Source organism: Idiotropiscis lumnitzeri, chromosome 1 (genome assembly GCF_059441095.1).
Source record: "Idiotropiscis lumnitzeri isolate Australia: NSW breed Sydney's pygmy pipehorse chromosome 1, RoL_Ilum_1.0, whole genome shotgun sequence".
Lineage (NCBI taxonomy): Eukaryota > Metazoa > Chordata > Actinopteri > Syngnathiformes > Syngnathidae > Idiotropiscis > Idiotropiscis lumnitzeri.
Genome location: NC_142391.1, coordinates 22,165,962 through 22,190,633, shown reverse-complemented (window position 1 = coordinate 22,190,633; position 24,672 = coordinate 22,165,962). Strand labels below are relative to the sequence as shown.

The 24,672-nt window shown below is 44.1% G+C and overlaps 2 protein-coding genes across 3 annotated transcripts in view; one reads left to right on the top strand and one right to left on the bottom strand.

The window, feature by feature from the left end:
• LOC148343740 (protein FAM163B) overlaps nt 1–7,406 on the top strand; it is a 35,718-nt gene extending 28,312 nt beyond the window's left edge. Inside the window, exons 1-3 of one of the 2 annotated variants that reach the window (XM_088289514.1) lie at nt 1,368–1,622; nt 3,785–3,900; nt 5,032–7,406. In XM_088289514.1, coding sequence (XP_088145640.1) covers nt 3,808–3,900; nt 5,032–5,478 — 540 coding nt within the window. In that variant the 5' untranslated portion in view covers nt 1,368–1,622; nt 3,785–3,807 and the 3' untranslated portion in view covers nt 5,479–7,406. Of the gene's footprint in view, nt 1–1,367; nt 1,623–3,784; nt 3,901–5,031 lie in introns of those variants that run through there. The other variant, XM_088289504.1, reaches the window with a different exon arrangement.
• A 1,154-nt stretch (nt 7,407–8,560) lies between these two features.
• adamtsl2 (ADAMTS like 2) lies at nt 8,561–22,582 on the bottom strand. Its single transcript, XM_088288247.1, has 19 exons — nt 22,534–22,582; nt 18,817–18,931; nt 18,073–18,215; nt 17,906–17,981; nt 17,725–17,827; nt 17,361–17,506; nt 17,109–17,232; nt 16,695–16,775; nt 16,444–16,619; nt 15,713–15,974; nt 14,941–15,295; nt 13,858–13,961; nt 13,648–13,774; nt 13,191–13,404; nt 12,242–12,397; nt 11,987–12,157; nt 11,603–11,779; nt 10,599–10,743; nt 8,561–9,641 (listed from the first exon to the last, which is right to left on the bottom strand). The coding sequence occupies exons 2-19, from the start codon at nt 18,928–18,930 to the stop codon at nt 9,514–9,516; spliced, it is 2,802 nt and encodes a 933-aa protein (XP_088144373.1). The 5' UTR covers nt 18,931; nt 22,534–22,582; the 3' UTR covers nt 8,561–9,513.
• Nucleotides 22,583–24,672: the final 2,090 nt, after the last annotated feature.

Genomic DNA, 24,672 nt, shown 5'->3' with positions numbered 1-24,672 from the left:
ACTGAAATCTCAGCCTGCTTCCACCGCTGAATTATTTACCACCTGAAACATTTTCTTCTTCTTTTTCTTGCTCTGCCTTTTTTCTTTTGATACAGTGCACGAGCGTGATATGAGAACCTCGTGAGATCTCGTTGAAGCTTAATAGTGAGGTATTGGCATTATTAAAAGCAATGTGAGGTGGTAACGAATACATTAGTGTGATGTGACGTTAAATTTAAGTATATATGGTTAAGATACTAGCAAGAACATTAGTGAGATATCGATGACAATAAAGCGACAAATAATAGAGATAATCACATGGCACGAGACGGCCATGGCGAGATTATTGCGTGATATTCGGGGGTTTTAGTTAGACTGAGAAATTGAAAAGTTGGAATGAGATATTGGTTACTGTTGAGATTTGACAACAATTATTACTGACAAAGCTCTCTGATATTGATGATATACTGTTATGATTTTAGTGTAATATTAATTATATGATAATGAGATATTACTGGGATACCCGAGAGATTATAACGTATACAAGGATGGTAATGGGATATTATTAATCTAAGTATTTTATCAAGATATTAGTGATTTTATTAGATAATGAACTGAAGCAATATTAGTGAGATTCTGTTAAGATTTTATGAAATATTTATGCGTTAATGACATAAATGATTAGATTAATCTAATATTGGTGGTACATCAGTGATATTATGCTAAATTATTCAATGAGATATTGATAGATGCTAATGAGATAGCAGTGAGATGTGAAGACTGTAGAGAGAGATTACCGATAATAGTTAGATGGTTATGAAATGCCAGTTAGATATTAGTGATGTATTGTTGATATTTCAGATGAGATAATAATGAGATCGTAGTGTGATATCTGTGAGATAATTGTGGCATATTTGCAAGCTATTAATGAAATAAGAGTATGATATCGCGAGATATTAGAGCTCAGATGTCAGCAAAATATTAATAATGAAATGAGATATTAGTGAGAATCTTTGTAAATCATTGTACTTTTACTGCTTATAACGTCCAAAGCGGTAATCAATTGGCACCAAAATTCAGGTGGACAGTCATCCCATCGTCATTTTTACATGGTACAAGTGCCAATATTGACGTCAATCAAGCGTCCCTTTTCGTTTTGTGTGTTGTTAATGAAATATTTGTGAGATGGTAATGAGATGAGTGGAGAAGCCGACTTTGAACTTGTTGGGTGACTTTGCTCATCATCACACCCGAGCAAGGTGAGGATGACGACGAAGGTCTGCGAGCCTCCTGCTGCAGGTGCGCGCGTATTCTCGCCCGCGCACACACAGCCAGCGTTTTGCCGCTCGGGCGTGAGCGCGCCGCCGCGGCAACAGAGACGAGCGGGGTGGCTGCGCGCCGCGTCACTCGAGGCTCTTTTCTCCCCGCAGGAGGTTCTCATCCCAACTGGACTGCCTTCCAGTGTTCATGAAGAATGTTCTCGAAGGGAATCAGAGCAGTTTGGTGACTTTTTTTTTGAGTATTGGGTGTGCGTATGTTTGGTTGTCTTTTTTCTTTCTTTTCTCTGAAGCACTTACTCACTTTTCCCACTCTCGGTGCACGTGCGTATTCATTTGCAAGTGGAACCTGCACTAAAGTGATGGGTAAGATCAGTGTGTGTGTGCGCTTGTGCGCGTGTGTGTTGCCTCAACGCGTTTTAACAGTCAACAATACCTTAGAGTGACGTCACACTTTAGCGATGCTTCATTGGTTGACGTGACATACTTGGCATGATTAAAAGCAAAAGCAGGGTACATGGATTGATGATGATGACGATTAATGGCAAGATAAAGATAAAGCTGGTTGGTTAAAATGAAAATACCTCGTTATTAAATTAATCTTTCGTTATTGAGACTAGCAAAGTTTATAATACCTTATACATAATACCAATATCGTATGATTAAGATGTTATGGAGATGTATGCAAAATCGTAAAATGGTTTTCAGATGATCCATAAGAGCTTCCTGAGATATTCTTAAAATATTAGCAAGGTTGCCGTAATGAGAGTATTGAGATATTAAGCACACATAATCCAGATAATCGTTAGATTAATCAAGTATTGTTAAGAAAATCGGGGAATATTAACCAGATGCTAGTGAGATAGTAATAGCATATTATTGAGAGTGTAGTGGAATATCATTGAGCTATTAAGATAGTAGTGAGACGTTTGTGAGACGGTAATAAGATATATGTGAAATAGAGAGCTATTATTGAGATAAAAGCAACAAGTCAGTGAGAGTGTAACGAGATATTAAGATGCTAAGAGGGTATTATTTGTGAGTTTTTGTTAAGATGCTAGTAAGATATTTTGTTAATGTTAGTGAGATGGTAATGAGACATTGAAATAATAGCAAAATGTAATATGGCGTCAACATGGCATTATTTACATAATAAAATATAATAATAATAATGCCTTTATTAGTCCCACAATGGGGAAATTCGAGATTCAAACCCAGGCCTCCTGGGGAGACTGGGTCCTGAACGCGGCGCCTTAGACCACTCGGCCATCCTGGCAGCCACGAGATTCGAACCCAGGCCTCCTGGGGAGACTGGGTCCGGAACGCGGCGCCTTAGACCACTCGGCCATCCTGGCAAGAGTTCTGTGAGGTATGAGTGAGATTATTGCCAAGATTTTAGTGAGATGTTGGTAACATGTTAGCAAGATGCTGATGAGGTATCAAAGACGCATGGTTTAGATCACAGGTGTCAAACTCAAGGTCCGGGGGGCCAGATCTGGTCCACGACCTCATTTTATGTGGCCCGCAAAGGGGAAATCATGTGTGTCAACTTCCTGTTTCTAGCACATTTATTTCACTTTTAACAACATTGAGATCTGAGATATTGCTGTTTATTTGTTAGCAATCCACCCCCTTTAAAATGAATAGAAAATTGTTGAACAAACAATTACTTACTGGCTTCTGATTTTAAAACTGGCTATCCATCAGTTTGTTTCGGTAAGCGGTAACGTCATGACGGCCCTCTGAGGAAAACCATAACTATGATCTGGCCCATCCACAAAAATGAGTTTGACACCCCTGGTTTAGATTCTTGTGGGGTATTTGTGAGATATTGTCAATGGAAAAGAAAGATCGATGAAATATTATCAAGATATTTAAAAGATGCTAGTGAGCTACAAACATATTTGTGAGGTGGTACTGCAGATCTTATTGAAATAGGATATTAGCGAAATTTAATGTGTGATAGTTTTGAGATATGAGGTGTTGTGAGTTGAGCTGTTCCTGAGATAATAGCAAAATAGTATCGAGCTATCTGACACGAGTGTGGTATTAGAAGGATATTCGCGTGGCATTACTCAAGATATTACAGCACTTTCAAGAGATACTCGTGATATAATGTGAAATTTACTGAGATCCAGTATTAGCAAAAGAATTGGCACCAATAAGGCGCGGCCCATGTGCTACATGCAATGAATGGATTTGCAAAGTGTTAAAAATATCCTAGTGAGACATAAAAAAAATATGAACAAGAAAAGTGTAGAGTATTTGCAGCAGCGCTTGTCTTAATAAAGTGAAAGTGCTGCTTTTTTATGCAGACGCGCTGCATAAAACATGCGACTAATGAAGCGCGCGTTGTCGTCGCTAACACATTAACACACGTTGGCACACACGGTGACGTCACCTCATGCCACTTTCCCCAAAACGTTCCAAGAACCTGAAAAGACGACTTTGAAACCTCGTTCTCGCTTCTTCCTTGCTCTTGTCCTGACTGTGTAGTTGGTCACCCTGCTCTCGCTCGCCCCCTACAGGCTGTTGATGGAGAGCTTTTCGAATGTCAGCCGGGACAGTGGTCATCGCAGGTGGAATTCTGGCTGCCGTCATCTTACTCACCATTGTCGCTGTGCTGTGTTTATGTAGATTGCAGGTACGTCTGCTCGCTCCGGTGGGTTGAATCTCTCTCTGACAGTTTGTGGTAATGATCATGTTACCAGTGTAAACTGACACAGTGACTGACTGCCACGTACTGTAACACTCTGTGACGTATTGTAATTAATACTGGAGCAAACTAACATTGTGAATCACGGTAAAACATTATGACATTCTGTGGTTAACGCCGAACAACAATCGTCAAACTCACCGAACCTGTCAGTCACGGGAAATTACCGGTTATCACACACTACGCAAAACAAATAATTCATTGAGTCATTGATGCCAATGCAATTGACTTAAGAGATTTTTACTTTGAAATTGGCCCTCATGGTGGCGTAACGGCTAACTTGACTTCTGCTTTCGCCTTTTTAATTGACCTTACATAGTTGCCACCAACATCAACGCGACGCCATCCTGAAATCATGTTCACTCGCTAATTTAGGATGCGAACTAACCGCGAGTTAATTGTATGACATGACACAAATCTCCGGGGTTAGTGGCTGTTACTGGCTAGCAGCAAGCTGTTAGCATTAGCAACAAATGCTAGCCTTATAAGATTATCACACACGCTCGCTGTAGCTCACTGACACTAACTCAGGGCAACACGCTCACATTGTAAGACGCGGTCATCGACACTATCACGCTGTTACTGACACTCGAGCAGGCCGTAACATATCGCTGCCTACGCTGTAACACGACGTAACATGTTGAAACGGCACTTGCTGATACAAATATGTTGAGACTGATACCAGTTCTAATTTTCGGCAGAATAAAATTGCGATAACCAATTAATCAGCCATTACTTTGAAAATAAGGAACAAAATAACTTCTTGCTTGGTGCTTCAATGCTTACGATAATAAAGATATGAATAACAGGAAGACCATTTCTATCTTTTACAATAGGTTTGTCCCATTGTATTTAATTTAACAATAGATAAAAATATAATACAGGAAAAAAATGTCAGATTTTTGTGCCAATTTTTTTGGGGGGGGTTGTTTGAATGTTATCGCAGTCTTACATTGTAATGTGTTATTTTGTGAAAAAAAAAATTTTTTTTTTTTTATATATTAATAATTAATCAGCATTATAATTATATCATTCTAAGCTGGCCGTCTCCCCTTTCAGTATTACTGCTGTAAGAGGGAGGAGTCCGCGAAGGGGGAGGAGGAGGAACCGGAGCTGTCCACCATGTCGCCTTCGCATCCCCTGGCTCTGTCGGCTCCTCCGACGCCACCCACCCCGGAGCGTTACAGCGACGAACCCGAGACGTACCCGCCCACCTTCCTGACTGAGGCCAACGGGCCTGCCAGCTTCACGCCACCGCCGCCGCTGCGGCGCTGCCAGCGGGTGCACGGCTTCTGCCCGGCGTGCGCCCGCTGCACGCTGCCCTTCTACCTGCACCACCCGGAGCGGCTCTGCAACGGAGGACGAGGGGGCGGCGGCTACCGCAGCGTGCACCAGGACCTGGAGATGCCAGCCGCCGACCTGGCCGGTTTCTACCGCAAGCTGGACCTCATCCGCTCGGTGGCTATGCGAGAGGGGGTCACACGCAGCGTCAGTACCGACGTGTAAGGGGGGTGGGGCCGGAGGGCCACAAACGGCACACTGAGGGCTTTCCCATGAGGGCCTGACGGGGGCATCATTCAGGATTACCTCTCACACGCACCTGAAAAGCTCTCAAACCAACACTGAAATGCTCTCATTACAACACTCTTATACACACACCGCCAAATTTGTCCAGCTCATACGTATTACTCCAGATGCTCTCACACATACCACCAAATTAATTTACTTATTTTTTTACTTCCATAGACTACTGAAAATCTCCCACACCATAAAGAATTGTTTTCTTTTCTCAAACGCTACTGAAATGCTTGGATTCACAATACTGAAATTTTCTTCACTCACACACATTCTCAAAGGCACTACTCATTTCTTTGCTCACCTGCACTACTGAAATGCTCTCACACACTACTGAAGTTTTTTTTTTTTTTTGGTCACACAACCTGAAATGCTCTCACACTCATTACTGAAAAATTCTTCACTCACATTCACGATTGAAACATTTTGACAGAAACTACTTAAATAATGCACTTACACGAATGAGATTGTTCATAATTTCATATATCTCACAGAAATGCCCTCACACATTTTCACACAACCAGATTATTTCTCCTCACTCACTTTCACGACTGAGATGCGTTGATACACAGTACTGAATTTATTTTTGCTCATAAGCAAGTGAAACAATCTCAGATAGGTACTCAAGCCATTTTTTCACTCACATACACAATTGAAAAACTTTGATTACCACATAGCCCATACTGAAATGTTCTCACGTTTTTTTCTACTCACGTTTTTCTCGCACTACTGAGATTTGACACACGATTCTAAAATGCTCACACACACAAACACAACCCGACACACCCCCTCCTGAATTTATTTTTCTCATACACAACCGAAACGCTGTCACATGCACTGCCGAAATTTTCATCATGCACAGAAACAAATGAAACGCTCTCACACATACCACAGAAACACTCACACCCTACTGATTTTTTTCCCAGCTCACCTACACATCTGAAACACTCTGATACACAATGATGAAACTTTCTCACACGCTACCTTTTTTTTCCTCAAACGAGTGAAACACCTAATAATGAAACACTCACACGAAATACAGAAATTTCCTCACGCACATGATACAAAAAAACTCACACGCACACTACTGAATGTTTTTTCGCTTACGCAATGTAAACACTTTCACAGGCACCAGAGGATTTCTTTTTGTGTTCACACGTGTAACTGAAAAACTCTCAAATCTAAAACGCTGTCACACACATCGTACTTAAATGCTCTCATTTGATATACTTAAATGTTCTCACATATTCTGAGTGTTTCAGTAGTGTGTATGAAAGCATTTCATTTGTGTATAAGATGCATGTGTGCGAACATTATGGTGGCGTGAATATGAGAATGTTTTGCGGTGTACGTGAGGTAATCCTAAATTTTGTCCCTGACGGCCTTTCACACTTTTCCATGCTGCCATGCTGGATTTCAGTTGACTGCTGCCTGACTTGGAACAAACTCTCAGTTCATCAAAACTTTATTGACATCACATCTTGTTACAAGGAGGCCAGCTCACCTTTTAAGTTGATCTCTGAGTTCCTTTTGTTCTTTTGCAAAAGCCCAAACTTGACTAATGAGAATATCAACTATATTATTACGTGTGCTCTTATATGAAACACGACACGAATAGCCGTTTAATTTTAGCATAGCAACGTGTGTATTGTATGTGTAAATGTCATCTGACGTCACGCAACATTGATCCAATTATTAATTAACTGAAACATTTTACACATTTTTTAACACTTTTTTTTTCCATTTCAGGAGCACAAAAATGCTAATGTGAACGCATTTTCAATCTAAGAATACAAAATTGAATTTTATATCCCAAGACAACGAAATAAACATGAAATTAGCCTCCCCCCACCACAAAACATGAATGGATTGATGTTTTAATAAATACTTTATGATACCTGATGCTCGTTGCTAATTTAGAACATTTCAATGTTACGCGGTGTAACTTACGGTCACACACAGTGTCACTTATAATGTAAGACTACTACTTAGAGCGAAGTGTTGTGCAACTCAGTTGTATTGTAAGATATTGTACACATGACAATACTGTCTCATACATTGTAACACTCTCAGTTATCTTGGAAAACACTCATCCAAACTGTCACTCATTGTAACACTGACACTAACGCGGAGAAAAAAAAACCCAAACTCAATCACCTACACTGTAACATGCTAATTTATAGTGAACGACGACCAGACTGTTACACATCTCGTTGCACACTGAGTACAATGACAATAAAGGGCTTTCTGATTCTGATTGTAACACTGACACAGTAACACAGGGGTGGGCAAACTTTTTGATTGGTGAGCCACAATGGGTTCTAAACTTTGACAGAAGGGCCATGACCAGGACCAGATGGATGGAGTGTTTTGCAGAAAAATAAATACATTTAATTTGAAATGAAAGTGAACCAAAGCATTACAACGATATACGTCTTTGTAAAACCATAGTATTTAGAAAATAAAACATTAACAAGGTTTATTCATTAAATTTTTTTCAAGTTCAGCGGGCCAGATTAAAACGTTTAACGGGCCGCATGTGGCCCCCGGGCCGTAGTTTGCCCACGCCTACTGTAACGCGACGTAACACAGTGCCACGTACACTGTGACACATTAAATTGTATTGTGAGACACTGTCATCGACACTGTAAGACTTACCCACCCTGTAACATGGTGTAACACACTCATTTACCTCGCAAGACATTGTCGCCTAAGCTGGAACACACAAACTGAACGACACTGTCTGACGCACACTGGAACACAGCGTAATGCGCTGGAACTCTAACGGATACAATCAGACAATCACTTCAGTTGTCAGACATTGTAACCCACACAGTAACTCAATGTAACACGCTGACAATTAAATGCCGTCACCGCCACTGGTGTAACAGGCACCAAGCGTAATTTCGTGACTACTGCTGTAAGAGAAAGTGGGTGTGAAAATGAAAGTCAAGTAGAGAGAGAGAGATAAGTGTGCATTTTGTTGTGTTTATTATCAACAATGTCAGTCTGAGCGTCCTGGCGCGTCATTTAAAGAGGTATCCGTTATACTTAAATCAAAGACGGGAAGTTAAACACGTCTGAATACATTTCAAGTGTCAGGAATCTCGGCTCCTCTGTCCGCCATCATCACTTTTTTTTTTTTTTTCTTGGGGGGGGGCAGGGGGACCCGACGAAGAAACGTCGGGCGGTCATGCTAATGTGGAAAAAAAGGTAGTTTTCTTTCTTTATTTTTTATTGTACGATGACTAATAAATACGCCGACGTGCACATTTCACTCACTGTCACCGTTAAATAATATTTAATAAATGAAGGGAAGATTGTCTCAGTCGGACAGTCGCCCACCGTTTGCTTTCAGGCTGCAGGAGGAGCTTTGTCTTCGTCTTCATCGTCATTGCTCTGGTTCAAGTTTAGAGGCTCATTTAAGGTCACGCGTGTGGGCGAGAAAGGGAGAGATGGTAGTATAAGGAGAAAGCGAGTACAAGCGGATGATGAGAAAAGATCAGAGCCAATTAAGAAAAGGGGGAAAATAAAGATTAGAAAGAGCGAGAGAGTGATGGGTCTGAGAAATGTGGTGGGTAAAAGCGAGAGAACATAGGATGATTGGAGAAAAAGAGAGAGAAGTTGATGAAAACCAAGGTGGAAAAGATAGAAAGGAGAGAGACGGCTGATGGGGGGAAAAAAATGTCAGAGTGAAAGTTAAAAAAGGAGAAAGTGCTTGAGAAAGAACGAGATGAAGAAACAGAGAGCGAGGTTGATGGGACTAAGAAGATGCTGGTATAAACCCAAAAACCAGAAACCAGTTTACCCCCGTGTGAGGAAGCCTGACTGCCGGCAAGCATTGGACCCTTTCGAGGGATGACGTCGTCTTTTGAGAATGTAAACGTTGCACTCGAGCTACCTGATGAACAAAATCCATGTGCGCGAGTGGGAAGTGGGCGAAAGGCAGGTGGGGCTTTCGGGGTTCTAGGATGTGGCCGGTCGTAGGGAGCGGCAAGAGTGGCAGCAGGCCTTGCTGTAGTACCAGTGACTGCACAGGTTGACTTTGAGAGCCAGCAGGCAGTTGGTAGTGGGCCGGTCTTGGCAGCTTTCATCTGGACATTGACACACACACACACACACACACACAGACACAAGCAGTTCAAATTTAAACACAAAAGGAGGACAGGACTCGCAGGCATGGAGCGTATTCTTTCTCCTCAGCAAAGAACCACCAATGTTCTTAGGACTTATTGTTGAATGGTGTCTAGGCCCCTGCATCTCTTCAAAAAAAGACGATTCGATACGTGAGGTGTGAAACGATTCAGGGACGGTTCATTTTTTCGAGTGAGTTGGATTTAGTCGGCTTCCGATATGAATCGATTCGATATGGAACGGCTCAGTTCAAAAGTGCGTGATGCAATTTTTAGTTTCTTGTCATTTGGGATTTCCTTCATCCATCATCCAAGACCAGGGTGCAGATTATGTTCATATGCAGATCAAGGTACCACTTTGTATATAAGACAATTGAGAGAGAAGCTCTGCCTCAGTCTGAGCCGGCAAAGTCCCTGGAACCAGCAAGACCATTCCGGCCGACTGATGTCTTTTTTTGTTTTTGTTTTCAGTTCCGGACCCAGTGGAAGGTCCTCCCTCCAGCGCCACACCTGTCACGCAGCAGGCTCATCAGGAGTGGAGGGTGTTGCCTCCAGCAGCACACCTGTCATGACTTTCAATTAGCAGAGTATAAAAAGGACTGCCAAGCCAACAACTACTGTCGGATTATTCCTCCGCTCATGACTTTTGATCAGGTATTGAATCTTCCAGCGCTCTCGCTTCATTCTCGCCACATTTTGATCTGACCTTATTTCTTGCATTTTGCATAGTAAGTTCTTTTTGCCTTTTTTGTTATCCTTGGCTTTGTCAAGGATTTTTGGTTTATCTCATTTTCCGGGTTGTTTTTCTCAGGTCTCGCGCATATTTTTGTTGTTAAACATATTGGTTCAACTTCTCCATTAAGTTTGCCATTTTGGAACCCCATCCCATCCGGAATATTCCGGACCTTGACAACTGACCTGGCGGCTCGGTGGGACACGGCTGAAGACTGCACGTCTGCTTGGACACGGGCTTGGTGAGTGGGTCGCAGCCTCGCACCAGCTCGCGGTCTTGATAACACTTGACGTCGCGCATCCTCACGCCCACGCCGCATGTCTTGGTGCACTGGGCACACACAGGTTACACACACACGTGTGTGTGCATTACACATTGCATACGGGTCAAGTATTGCGTGTATAGAATTAAAAATATTTGCACTCGGAACGGAATGAAATCTTGCGTTGCTTTTGAATGTACTGGCCCTTAAGTGAGCATTCAACTGAGCGAGAGAGAGAGAGTACAATACATGTCAGACAGACATGTTACAAACGTGTCCAAAAATGACATCCACATCACATTGCGTTACAGACGATGTGATTGTGAAGGGAGTAACATGTGGCGTTTATGTTTTGCATGTGTGTCCAATTTTTAACCTGCCTGTATTTGTGTGAAATGACGGATGAAAAACATGCAGGTCGCTTTTGCGTTGCCAGTCCCTCGCTTTGGAATGACCTCCCTCTTAACGTAAGGAAAGCCCCCTTTTACTTCCCATCTATAAAACTTGTCTTGAAACTCATTTTTATTCTTTGCTTTTGCTTTGACTGTTTTGGGGCTTTTTACTCTCTTCATTATTAATTAGTTTTTTTTTGTTGTTGTTTTTGTTGACTTTTGCTCCATGTACAGCACTCTGTATACAGCGGTAGTAGTCTTAAAGTGCTTGAGAAATACAGTTGTGGAGTGGAGGTGATGGGTTTGTAAAGTGTTTAGCGTGGGACATGGAAGGAGCGTGCAACATGTACATAATGTCTGCAGTGCATTACACCAGCCTTCTGCATCAGTGCACCACTTACAAATGCCACAGGTTTGATGTGTGACGCACGTCAGACTCTTATTTGTTGAATGGCATGCGAATGATGCTCACCTCACAGCCGGTAAGCTACACGGTACACTGATCACGTGCTACACCTGGTGCCGATCACCTTACCTCGGACCAGGGTGTGGTGTACCACTTGAAGCACGGCCGCTCGAAGCAGGTGCTCTCATCTTCGGGCCTCTCGTCGGCGCCGCACACCTCCTTGTCAAAGACCAGGAACTTGCCGCCACTGATGCCCACGCACTGGACGATCCTCCGCTTGATGCCACGGCCGCAAGTGGTGTTGCACTGCATACAGTACTCACGTGTTACATGCCAAGAGCTTACACACAGGTTACATGTCAGTTCTACATGTTAGAGACAGCTTATGCTTGTTACATTACATGCATGTTCCAAACATGAAACACAGGCTTCACACAAAACAGACATTACATACAGGTCATACGAACATTGCAGTGCCCGTTTCACACGCATTAAACTTTCAACAAGGAGCACCTTTTCCCAGTCCTGATTGAGCCAGTGGGCAGGGCAATCTCTCTCCCCACAGGGCTGGACAGCGAGCGGCTTCTCATCGCCGGGGCACTGGTCCTCGGCCACCACACGGCCATCGGGGGCCTTGCAGTACACGTGGCGCACCATTCTCCCATGCGGACACGGGCCAGAGCACTACGGCACAAGAAGGCGCAAAACTGAACATCACTTGATGGCGTGCTTTTTGGTTCGCGTTGTCGTGTTGTGACTCCCACTTACAGGCCCCCACTCAGACACGGTCCAGTGGCGTTCGCAGGGGGGACCCGTGCAGTTCTTGATGCCGGGCGGTTTGGTCATGGGGTCACACGGGCGGCTTTCGTCGGAGCAGCGGACATCCCGTGTCACCTGTTCTCTTCGGCCACACTTGGCAGAGCACTGTGTTAGCACATGTTAGCATTACCGGCCTTGGTAGCATCTGTCCTATGCTACGTTCAGACTAAATCCGTTTGACCCCAACGGATTTGGTGTGAACCTAGAATAAGGGTTGATAATGATCTTCATTTCTATGTAAATCCCAAAGAAAGCCACAAAAACATAAATGTATATAGTGAGAAAGTACAAGAAATATATGTTAGCGTGTTAGCATAGCTCAGTGCTTCTCAAATAGTGGGGCGGGCCCCGCTCTGGGGGGTGCGGTGCAATAATGAGAGGGGTGTGTGTGAACCTGGGCAACATGATTTTTTTTTCTTTCCGCCGTGCCACAATAAAGTGTAATTGCAAATCCACTCCAGTAGTTGGCAGTGGTGCTCTCATTGGCCATTGTTCCCAGCGAGTATTAACTCTGGGGTGTAGGTTTGTTTTGCAACGAAAATGCTATTATTTATAGTTGCGGCAGAGAGTGGATAGTGGGGTGGGGGCACGAAATGTTTTATTCTTGCTAGGGGGGGGGCTGTAACAAAAAATTATTGTGAAGCACTGGCATAGCTATACTTGCTTACGATTCGATTTCGATAAAATTCCCTAAATTCAGTTTGAGGCCACCAAAAACATGCTCTATGTTGTCTACTACTGGTAAAAAAAGCTTTGGAATATACATCCTCTACATTCATTTCAAACTGTCATGAAGATCAGAGACTCAATTAGACCATTTTTTATTATAGTCATCCATTTTGATCTCTAAAACGGAGAAACGGGACCAGTACACGAAACATTGTGGAAGGTGCCGTACCTCCGTCCACTCTGCCACCTCCCACTGCGGACCACATGCGGGGCTCTTGCAGGGCCGCCTCTCCATGGGTCTCTCCAGGTCAGCCACGGTGCATAGGTCACTATAGACGGAGCTGTCCAAGCCAGGGGACAACATCTTCCAGCATCTGACCTGCCGGAACTGGAAGCCCTCGCCACAGGTCCGCGAGCACTCACTCCAGCTGCTGGCCTCCCACCTGAGCGGGATCCCAAGAAGAATCCACTCACATTATGGCCACCGCCCTTTTTGTGGGTCCATGTACACTACTCCCAAAAAGTTTGGGATATTGGGGTGAAATTTCAGTATGAACAGAGAACAAGTTGGACAGAAGTATTGAAACACTGAACAAGTTATCCTGTAGAGGTCGTAGTGCATTATGGGTTCATCTTCACACTTCACCTGAAACCCAGTTAGCATGAACCTTTTGTCAGTACCGTACCTGGGCTGACACTCTCGGCCAATGCAGAAGTCATGGACCGGTTCTGGGCGGGTTAGTGCATCACAGTACATGTCGTGTACCTCCACGCCATCATAGCGGATGCATGTGACAAAGGACCTGGACACACCTGGAAGAGGTCAAAAGTAAGGCCTATCGAGAATGTACTGGTCCCAATTTGCTGGAAAGCAGTGGCATTGGATGGGAAGGTACCAATGGAGCAGGTCATGCTGCAGGGCTCTTGGGAGGAAAGTTTCCAGCGGTACATGTCGGCCGGACTCAGCTTCAGGTTCTTCTGGTAAAGCCTTGGATTCCCCCTGTGAAAAGGAACGTCAGGAAGACTATCTACATTTGTACATATTTTACATCCCACATGAATAGAATCAGAACCCAAGGACGCCTCTTTTTTAAATAAAATGTAAATAATGTGGTTTCTAGTATTTCATGGTTTTATGTCAATATCAGGTTCTGTTTTTTTACCTGGTTTTGTTTCAATTCCTTGTTCTGTCACAATAGCTGGTTTTGTTGTCGTACCTTGCTTTGTCCCATTACCTGATTCTGTTGCAGAACCTTGTTCTATGGTGTTAGCTGGTCTGTTGAAATACCTAGGTCTGTTGTTCTAACTGGTTCTGTTTTAATATTGGGTTCACTTTTCAGCTGGCAACTGGTTCTATTGCTGTAGTTCTGTTGGGTTAATCTGATCTATTACCTAGTTATGTTTCAGTACCTGGTTATGTTGGGTTACCTGGTTTGGATGTGCTACCTGGTTCTGTTTCAGTATTTCTTCCTGTTTCAATACCTGGTTCTATTCGTATGTGGAGTTTATTTGCTTCTGTTGTGTTACCCGTTTCTGTTGCTTGGTTTGCAATACCAGGTTCTGTTGGCTGTATTGTAGTATCTTTTTGTTGTTGTTGTTGTACCTGGGTCCATGACTTGAGTTGTAGTAGCTGATGTGGTTTGTTTAGTTACCTGGGTCAGTTGCTGGACCACAGCTGGTTTGGTTGGTTGTGTTGTGTCACCTGTTTCTATTCATTTTGTTGCGTTACCAGGTTCTGTCAGCTGTGTGGTAGAACCTGTCTCTGTTTGTTGTGTGTAGTACCTCGTTTTGTTGGTTGTTTTGTGCTACCTGGTTCTCTTGTGTTACCCAGTTCTGTTGGCTGTTTTATAATAACCAATCGATTGGTGCTATTACCTGTTTCTGTTTTAATACCTGGTTTGGTTGGTGGTTCTGTTGTGTTACCTGGTTCTGTCTGTCATGTGACCTGATTGTTGTGTGACTGAATACTGTTGCATCACCTGGTTCTGTTGGAGCGGCCGCCGGCCCTGCCTAGGCCATGTAGCGTCTTGTTGTGGTAGAAGACATCTGCAACACTGTCGTTGCGTTTACGTCCAAGCGTGAATTGCAGTGTCTGGTTGCGTCCGAGCGGTCCGTCGGACTCCAGGCCACCGGGGTCAGCCTCAGCTGAGAATAAGTCGTCTCCTTCTGTCTCCAGCAGCTGATTGGTGGAAATATTGATGAGCAACTCATCTGGGCCCACACGTCCTTCCAGAAGAACCCTCCAGATGAGGTTAGGGGCGTCGGCCTCTGGATCCAGGGGCACATCAGCGGATATCGGGTTTGCTGTGCTTCCCATGTGGCTGCTGTTGCCCTCTAATGGGACAGGATGGAACGTGTTAAAGAGACAGTAGCCCCGCACCAGCACCCACACCTCCTGGTGGGGCGGCATGGTGTAATGGCTCCGTGTGAATTTTTTATCTGCTGATACTCTTTGTGTGTACAGGACATCAATAATGAAACACTAAATGAGTACCATCCTCACACACACACACACGCACCCCCACACACGCAAAATATGGCTTTGCAGCTTTTCTGACACACGACACGTCCCCTTGTATAATTGTGGACAAAACAGATTTTTGAGTACATTTCTGAATTAAGGATAAACAAAAAAGGCTTCAATGACACACAAGGACATACAAATGACTCACAAAAGGGACACACACAAAGAGCGCGTGTGCGTGCGTGTGTGTGGGGGGGGTGTGCGGGGGTGTGTGTGTGTGCATATACCTGTGTAGTGTGTGTCCGTGTCACAGTGTATGTGTGCAGTCTCCTCATACACTTCGTTGGTCTCCTGCTGTGCGCCGCCCTCCATTCGCCTTCCGGTGGGCGGCTGCTGATAGCGGCTGGCGTTGGGCGCCAGCAGGGGCCCGGCCTCCACCGAGCTGTCGCCGCCCGTGTAGATGGGCGGTGGCGGCACAGGTGGCAGGGAGTCTCTCAGGACTGTGTACTCATACGTGATGTATGGCGTGCGGCCATTCTGATTCCACACCTAAAAGGACAAGTCAAGGCTTGAAACATTAACCCATGCCAGAACACAAACCCCAAGCTTGGAGCCCTACTTTTAAACCATAATCATGCCTTCACACCGTAATTGGAAACCCTGTTTTGAAAACGCAACCCTCGCTTAAAATTCTTACCCTATATTTATCCTAAATCAGGTTTAAAACCCTAATTTGAAACCTGTACTCAGGATTGAAATTGTAATTAAAAATCCCAACCCATACTTTACAGCCTATTTTGAAAATCTAACCTTGGCATGAAACTTTAATTTGAAACCTTAACTCTTGATTTAGTCCAAATCATGATTTAAAATTTGCTACCCACCCTAATCTGTAACCTTAACCCTGTCGTAAATCTTTACTTTGAAACCCACCCAAGTTTGAAATCGAAATTTTGCATGGAAAGCCATTTTTAAAGTCCTAACTCTCATATGAAAACCTAATCCCTGACATGGGTACCAGGATGTTGACCGGTTGGTCCAGGGGCCCTTTGGCGACGATGTATTCAATGCCCGTTTCGTAGATGTCCATGGGTCGGCGGTACTTGAAGACGGTGCCCGCCACGTGGAAGTTTTGAGGACTGTCTACTTTGTAAGCGCCGTTAAAGAAGAAGTTCCCCGCCTGGTCGGTCACAGCTGCAAGAAGGAAAGCGGGTTTGGCTTTTTCTTTTGCATTTTGTCTGACAAAATGAATCACAGACAATCACTGACCCAGAACGTCGGCTGACTTTTTCCTTTCGATGACCTGGATGTCCCACGATCCTTCAGGGATTTGCGTGATGAAGGCGTAGCCTACAAATCAGGAGACAGGACACTGAGTTTAGTGGCCCAGATGGCAGCAGGAAACCGGGGAGCAGTGGGATCAAGTCGGTCGAGTGATTGAGTCAGGTAGTGGCGAGCTCTGGATAAGTAGCGGTGAAGACTGCGGTGGCAAGCATCAAGTGGCAGCAGGAATCAGTTGATGATGTGGCACAAGTAAGCGGATGGTGGCTTTGGTGGTAACCAGGCAGCGGTGGCGGTGCTGGTATGCTTCGATTTGGCGAGTGAACAGCAGTGGCGAGCAAGCAGTGACAGTGAGGAAGCCGTGGTGACAAGTGGGTGACGGTAACCGTGGGTGGCACTCACCGAGGGTCGTGGCCCCGCGGCGGAAGTTTCCGGTGACCCTGCTGCAGCTGCTGCCATCGCCCTGGCACACTCCACATTTGTCTAGCGTGTTGGATGAGAAGAGAACGCCATCGCACCCGATTGGCTGCGAGACAAATAATTCTAATGTCAGCATTGTACATGATATGAATATCCCAGACTGATTAGCCTGCTTTGACACCTTGCGCGAGTCTTGAAACCTAACGTTGAAATCGTGGCCGAGCGTGGACTCACCTCACACTTACCGTCCACGCAGACACCGCGGTAGCTGCTGTATTTGCAAGACGTGCCATCGCGCGCCGCCACCATCAGCTGACGCTGGCCGTCGGCGGTAGTGCAGTGGAGGTCGCACGGGTTGCTGGAGATGTGCACATAGTCGTCTACACATAACGCAGCGCTAACGTCAAAGTTGACGCAAACTCTTACTGGCAACACGAGCGTCACCGCACCAAAAAACACAGACCCTAACTCTGATATGAAACTCCAACATTGAAAGCTTAGACCATGTTTGAAAACTTCATTTAAAACCTAACCCTAGCGTGAAACCCGAACTGTGCCTTCCCACCCCAGCCCATGAGTCAGACTAAGCGTGTGGTACCCGGATAGAGAGGTTTCCACTGGTAGCTGTGGCCACTGTAGAGCTGCGAGTTGAAGGACCAGCACTGCTCCTCCCGGAAGCTTCGGCCACTGGCCGGACAGTCCTGCGTGGCACAAACAACAAACTTGACGGTCTGCATCTGTCTGTGTGATTCTGGAGTGCCTTTGCGTGTGCGACTGACTTGTGTGTTGCACAGGTGATATCGCTTGGAGGTTCCCGAGCACGTCATGTTGTCCTTGAACGCAGCAACTTTCTTTCTTTGGACACGAAAGACACACGTGAACAACATCAACGAGAGAACTCAGATGTTTCCTTCACGGCCCGTCGGAAACGGGAGTCTCTAGTAACCTCTGTTTGAGGCAGTGTCTCTCCTGTGATTTGACGCCTCCGCCGCAGGTGCGCGTGCACGCCGTCCACTTGGCCCACTCACCCCACCAGAAGGCCGTCACCTGGAGCTCCTCCAGGCTGTTGGAGGCCACGTTGCCTTCCTCCTGCTCACGAGTTGAGAACAATGCAAATTAAGATGGGTGGTTGCAAGAGATCAGTTCCAGCATAACTTTTGAGAGGTCCATGAACATTTGGAGCTTTAAGCATATTCCTGATTGAAACTATTATAGTTCCAGGAAATACAAGTACCAACAACCAGGTACTTGGAAGAGCAAAGTCAATTTTGAAGGAGAATGACATGTTTGGGAATTATTATCTCAATTTATTCCCTGTGGTAATTTATCAGAGCCAAAAGAAGAACCTGCTGCCTGAGTGAGCACGTCAGCCAATCAGAAGTCAGCGAAAGGAAGAGCATTGTTGTGAACATCCCCAAAAGTGCTGACGCCACACACTCCAAACATTCCTCGTGTGCAGCAGCAGCAGCAGCAATCAAACTTGAGCAATGTGAGCATGCTGCTGGAATGTGAGTGGGGGGAAAGGGGGAACAATTCTTGTCACCCAACAGGTCGACTTGCTTAAGAGGAAAAAAAGGAGACACAAAAGGAAATACAAGGAGAAAAAAAGGGACACCCAAAAGTAGACGAGAACGGAGACATAAGGGTGGAGGGCGTCTCCCCTTGGGTGTGTCTTGTGCAGGTGTTTGACCTGCAGCGGAGCGGTGGCCGTAGTAGCGAGTCGTCCTAAGGACATCATCAGCGTGAGGACGGCCAAGAGGACCATGCCGGTCTCACCAAACGCCTCCCAGGAACGCGCATGCATCCTGGTGGACAAAATACACATTGCCATTGTTAGCGTGATGGTGACACAAGCTGAAGTGGTTTACAACATGACATTGCGAGCTAATGTTGTTGTTAGCATTACAGAAACGTCAGCTATTATCGTTGTTGGCTTGACACCAAAAGAAATGAACATTTCAAAAGAAAGTTAACGTTGTGATGGCAGCATGTAGCACAATTGTTTGTCTGTTGTTGCTAGTTTGACCGCAAAGCAAGCTAACATTGTGAGCATGACAGGGACATGAGCGAAGGTCGCTGAAATGATGATGGTAAATATAAAGTTGACATCGGAGGACTTCCAAAGCAAACAAACACGTTGGGTCGATGGGCCTTCTAATTCATTCATGAATGATTGATAAGCTAACCAGTCCGTAACATGTTGATCATAACCTTGTTGTTTAACAACACGGCAAAAGTGAAAGTGAATCTTGCTTCTGTTTACACTTGCGCAACAAACTGAGCCAAAGTGGAAACAGCTAGTAAATGAATAAATTATTTTTGTATTTTATGTACATTTTCCACATCCTAGAAAATATTTAATTATGTCAGATGTGTGAATTTCTTTTTCTTTCTTATTTTACTTATAAGTGAATTAAATCAGCAAAACCGAGCTAGCTAATGTTGTTGGCATGGTGGCAGGATGTGGAAACGTCGTTGTTAGCTTGGACTAAAGTTGTTATTAGCATGACAACAATGCAAGCTAATGTCAATATGCAACACCCGCTATTGTTGCTAGTATGACATTCATACAAGCTAAAGTTGTTAGCATGACAGGAACATGAGCAAAGTTTAATGACACAGATGATGGTAAATATAAAGTTGACATCGGAGGACTTCCAAAGCAAACAAACACCTTGGGTCGATGGGCCTTCTAATTCATTCATGAATGATTGATAAGCTAACCAGTCCGTAACATGTTGATCATAACCTTGTTGTTTAACAACACGGCAAAAGTGAAAGTGAATCTTGCTTCTGTTTACACTTGCGCAACAAACTGAGCCAAAGTGGAAACAGCTAGTAAATGAATAAATTATTTTTGTATTTTATGTACATTTTCCACATCCTATAAAATATTTAATTATGTCAGATGTGTGAATTTCTTTTTCTTTCTTTTTTTCTTTTTTTACTTATAAGTGAATTAAGTCAGCAAAACCGAGCTAGCTAATGTTGTTGGCATGGTGGCAGGATGCGGAAACGTCGTTGTTAGCTTGGACTAAAGTTGTTATTAGCATGACAACAATGCAAGCTAATGTCAATATGCAACACCCGCTATTGTTGCTAGTATGACATTCATACAAGCTAAAGTTGTTAGCATGACAGGAACATGAGCAAAGTTTAATGACACAGATGATGGTAAATGGAAAGTTGACATGGGAGGACTTCCAAAGCGAACAAACATGTCGGGTCAATGGGCCTTCTCATTAATTAATGATTGATAAGCTAACCAGTCCATAACCAGTTAATCATTACCTTGTTGATTAACAATTTTTGTTATTTTCAGATAAGTGGTGTAGGCCTACCCCCGAGTGGTGTACAAAGTCAATCGAGCTCACACTAATGGATTCAAATCTAATAAATACGACCAACTTATTATAAAACTTATGACAAGCCTCTCAGATCGCATTTTGTGTGTATATCTTGGTGAGTTATTTGTGTCAATTATATTTCTTCAATCCTAATTTTATTTATACTTCCTTATTTGCTAGCATGCTATTCAGTTTGCTGTTGTGTAATAATTTTAGTTTTGTGACACCGTGATCGTGAAGGGCGTGTTGACAAATGACTTCCCGTCTTCATATGAAATTCATCTATATAGACCCGCACTTGCGATGACACATGCATGCACACTACACACATGCCAGTGAGACACACAAACACACTCACGCACGTTACCCCTTCATACACACGCACTCTCTCTGTCTCACACACACACACACACGCACACCCGCACACACGCAAACATTGTCAAACACAACCAGCACACACACAGTCAGTCTCACGCGCACGCACACCCCTACTCTCAGGAACACGCATTCGCTCTCTCACACACAGATCCGTTTAGCTACACACACTGACACATGCACGCACTCACACAAGCACACAAAGACTAAAGTAAACAGTCTTGTTGGCCCCCAGGGGCCCCTTGCTGTCTTGTTGTTGTAACACTGGCACTCGCGCGCACACACACACACACACACACGCACGCACGCACACGCATACTCAACTGCATCCACACGTGCGTAAGCATGTTGCACCAGCTCACTCCACTAACTGGAACCGGATGTCCACCAGTGTCACAAAAACAAGTCACAGCATTGTGAACGAATATTGGTGTGATGGCAAGACAAGCTAATCTGGCTGTTAGTGTGGCGCTAACAAGAGCTAAAGTTGTTGTTGTTGTTGTTGTTGTTAGCATTGTAGCAAAACGAGCTAACATTTTCGTTAGCATGGTCGCATCACAGGATAATGTTGCTCGTAACCTCAAATAAAATCCATGGTCGAACTTCTCATAGAACCTTGAGTGGAACCTATCAAAGTACAACATTTTGCATTTAGATCCTTTAGGACAAAGAACATGTTACAAAATTGCTGGTGAAATTTGAAGTTGGACCAACAAAACTCTCGTGGGACTTCCAAAATAACTTTTAATAAAATGTCTCATGGAATCAAGAGTAGAACCTATGAATGAACCGCTATAAATTTATTTCACAACCTGCACCACAACATATAAAACAAAACTTCATATCATCTGGACTGTAGAGGACCTTAACGTAGAACTAGTTATGAGATGTCTGATAGGACTTAGAACGGATCTGAGCAGAACCTATAAAAGAACCTAAAAAAAAATTGGAGAAAGCGTTTGACTAACTTGAGTCTGACAGACTTAATCTACGTTAGAAGTTGTGATGGGCCCTATGATAGAACCGAAGGACTTGTAAAAAGCTCTGGTGGAACCTCTAAAAGAACTTATGATAGAACCTGGCAGAATGTACAACTTCTGATGCACATTGCAGAGTAGGAATGACAAAAGAACCTTTTGTAGAATGATTGACGGACACTCTGATCGCACTTTATAGAACCAAGGGTAGAACCTCCAATAGAACTTGTCACCCATAAAAGAACCTTTAATGCAACTTCTGACGGACCTTCGAAAATATGTCAAACATGCGACAGTACGTGCCATCTTTCGTTCTGATGGACACTACGAGAGAACCCTTAAAAGAAACTCTAAGACAACTTCTAAAAGAACTTTTATTAGAACCTGCCGTACAACCTCTTACACAACTTCTGATAAATCGAGAGAGCCTATAAAAGAATTTCAAATAAGACGTCTGCTTCAAACTCGAAGAGAACCTGTGGTCGAACCTCTGAATAAAAAACAGGAATGCCAATTCCCTACACATGAAACACACACACAAAGTACAATAGTGTGGGCTTGTTGTGGTCTGGTGCAACACGCTCGTGCGCACACTCATGCACACTCACACGCAAACACACACACACACATACTCATCATCATTTCTCTGGTGTGCCTCATAAACACACACACACACACATCAGGTTTCACAAACGGACACACACTCACCTCCCCCGCTGCAGTCCAAGGGCGTCTGACTTTGTGTTGAGGATGCCGCTCAATGTGTGTACATGTGTTGTGTGTGTGCATGTGTGTGTGCGTGTGTGTGCGTGTGCGTCGGCCGTGTTGTGTTGTGCGTGGCTACCGCCGAGTGAGGAGACGCGTTTGAGGGAGCAAGAAAGCGTGGAAGGGACGGAGGGAGGGACGAGGGAGGTAAGGTGTGCGCTCCTGCATCCCTCTTCCTCCTCCTCTTCCTCCTGAGTCAGCAGCCTGTTCTGTTCTCTTTTTTTCATTTCTTTTCATTTTTTTTTCTCGGGGGTGGCTGGAACTTCTAAACGGGCCCCGAAGTCTGTGGCTGGCCGTGGATGTGCACTTCACACCTCGCCGCTTCCTCCCTCGGCATGTCCCAGACTTCCCACAATGCTGCTCTGCGCCCCCGGCCCAGACGGAGCTGAACCGGGCCGACGGCCAAGAACAACAAAAACGTGACTGGACGCCGTCTGGCTCTTAAGGCCTGATATGGCATTCGCGCACCACATTCACGGTGTGCTAGGGGGCAGCATTTCACACCGTGGACATTCCCCAAACAGGAGCTTAATGTCACCCAGACAACCCTCCAAATAATATTGCCATTTATGTTCCTTTGTTTTAGAATATATAAAAGAACATCGGATTAAAAAAACACCTCTACTTCTGAGGAATTTTACAGAAGATTGACTCGAAAGAAAAAAAAACCTCTGAAAACGTCTGTTATGGAAGAATCTCTACTAAAAATTGAAATCAAAACTATGGTAGAACAAACAAAACCTCTTGTGGCTCTGCCACTCGAAGCTCCATTTCAAGAATTGATGGACATTATAGCAGAACCCGTGAGTCTACCTCAAATAAAATGTCTGGTGAAAACTGAGATAAATCCTGCGCTAAAACGACTGGAAAAATGTATGAAAATACCTTTGATAAAACTCCGGTTGTGGCCGCTAACAAACTTGTTGATAGAATTCATAAAGACTCTGGTCGAGTTTCCAGTAGAACCCATGACTTTAATCAGGAATTTGACATTATTTTGTAGATCCAATGAAGGAATTGAAGTACAATTGTGCCCCGTTAAAACCAATGAAAATTACTTTGATAAAACTTCTGGTGGCACCTTAAGTCAAAACTTTGAAAGAAAAAAATGTGTGGTGGAAAATCTAAATATACAGTTGAACCCACATGAGAGAACCCATACACTCTAAGCAAACTTTTGGTGGAACCGCTAGTAGAACCCATGAAATAATTTGTATTAAAACCTCTGGTTAAAGCTCAAGTAGAACCTAAAAACCTCTTACAAAATCTTTAGGAAAACAACTAAAATTTCTGAAGGAACCTGACGAAAACTCCTCTAGGAAGATTTGGTTGTGCTCATGAAAGAACCTCTACTAAAACATCTGGTGGAACCTCTAATTGGACGCATGGTAAAACGTCTGATGGGCATCACGGGAGAACCATTATTAGAAAAAAACTTGAAACAATTGAAGAACTGCTTACAGAACCGGTGAAAGAACGCTTGCAGAACTTGTTGGAATGGAAACAACATGACTTTGTCTTGTCTGATGGAACCTGGAGGAGAACCTTTGAAAGAACCTCATAACATGACAGGTGGAACCTCTCATATAATCTATCATAGATATTCTCATAGATGCCGTGGCTAACTTGGGAATTGACTTGTGATCTTACCTCTAATGGAATCTACGGTAGAACTTTTGATAGTGCTATATACTTGAACATGTCTGGTGAAACCTCGAAACCAACATTTTGTAGGACTTGTTACAAAAATTCCACTCGAACTTCTGATGGAACTCGAAGTAGGACATGTGAAAGAACTTCAATGCTACATGCTATTTGGCGGCTATGTACCGTGAGCACACACACGAAAGGGGCTCACGTGTAATCCCCTGATTTTAACCTCACAACAAGATGTTCTTTCACCGCATAAACTTTGGAGAAGATTAAAAAAAAAATGCTTTCCCGTGAAATGGGAGTGTGAAAGTTGTTTGACTTCCAGGCGAAATTCATCTTTTCAGATTGATGGCGGCGGTCTGAGGACCACCGTGTCTGCCCACCATGTCGTCTTCCTCCCATCATGGCGTCTTCCTATCCAGTTACTCG

Coding starts and splice junctions, on each gene's coding strand:
- adamtsl2 (XM_088288247.1), bottom strand. CDS start 18,930: ATGCATGCGCGTTCCTGGGAGGCGTTTGGTGAGACCGGCATGGTCCTC. Junction 17,507..17,724: donor GTGGAAACCTCTCTATCCGG/GTACCACACGCT, acceptor CGTTATGTGTAG/ACGACTATGTGCACATCTCC. Junction 13,962..14,940: donor GGCCGCTCCAACAGAACCAG/GTGATGCAACAG, acceptor TCCTTTTCACAG/GGGGAATCCAAGGCTTTACC.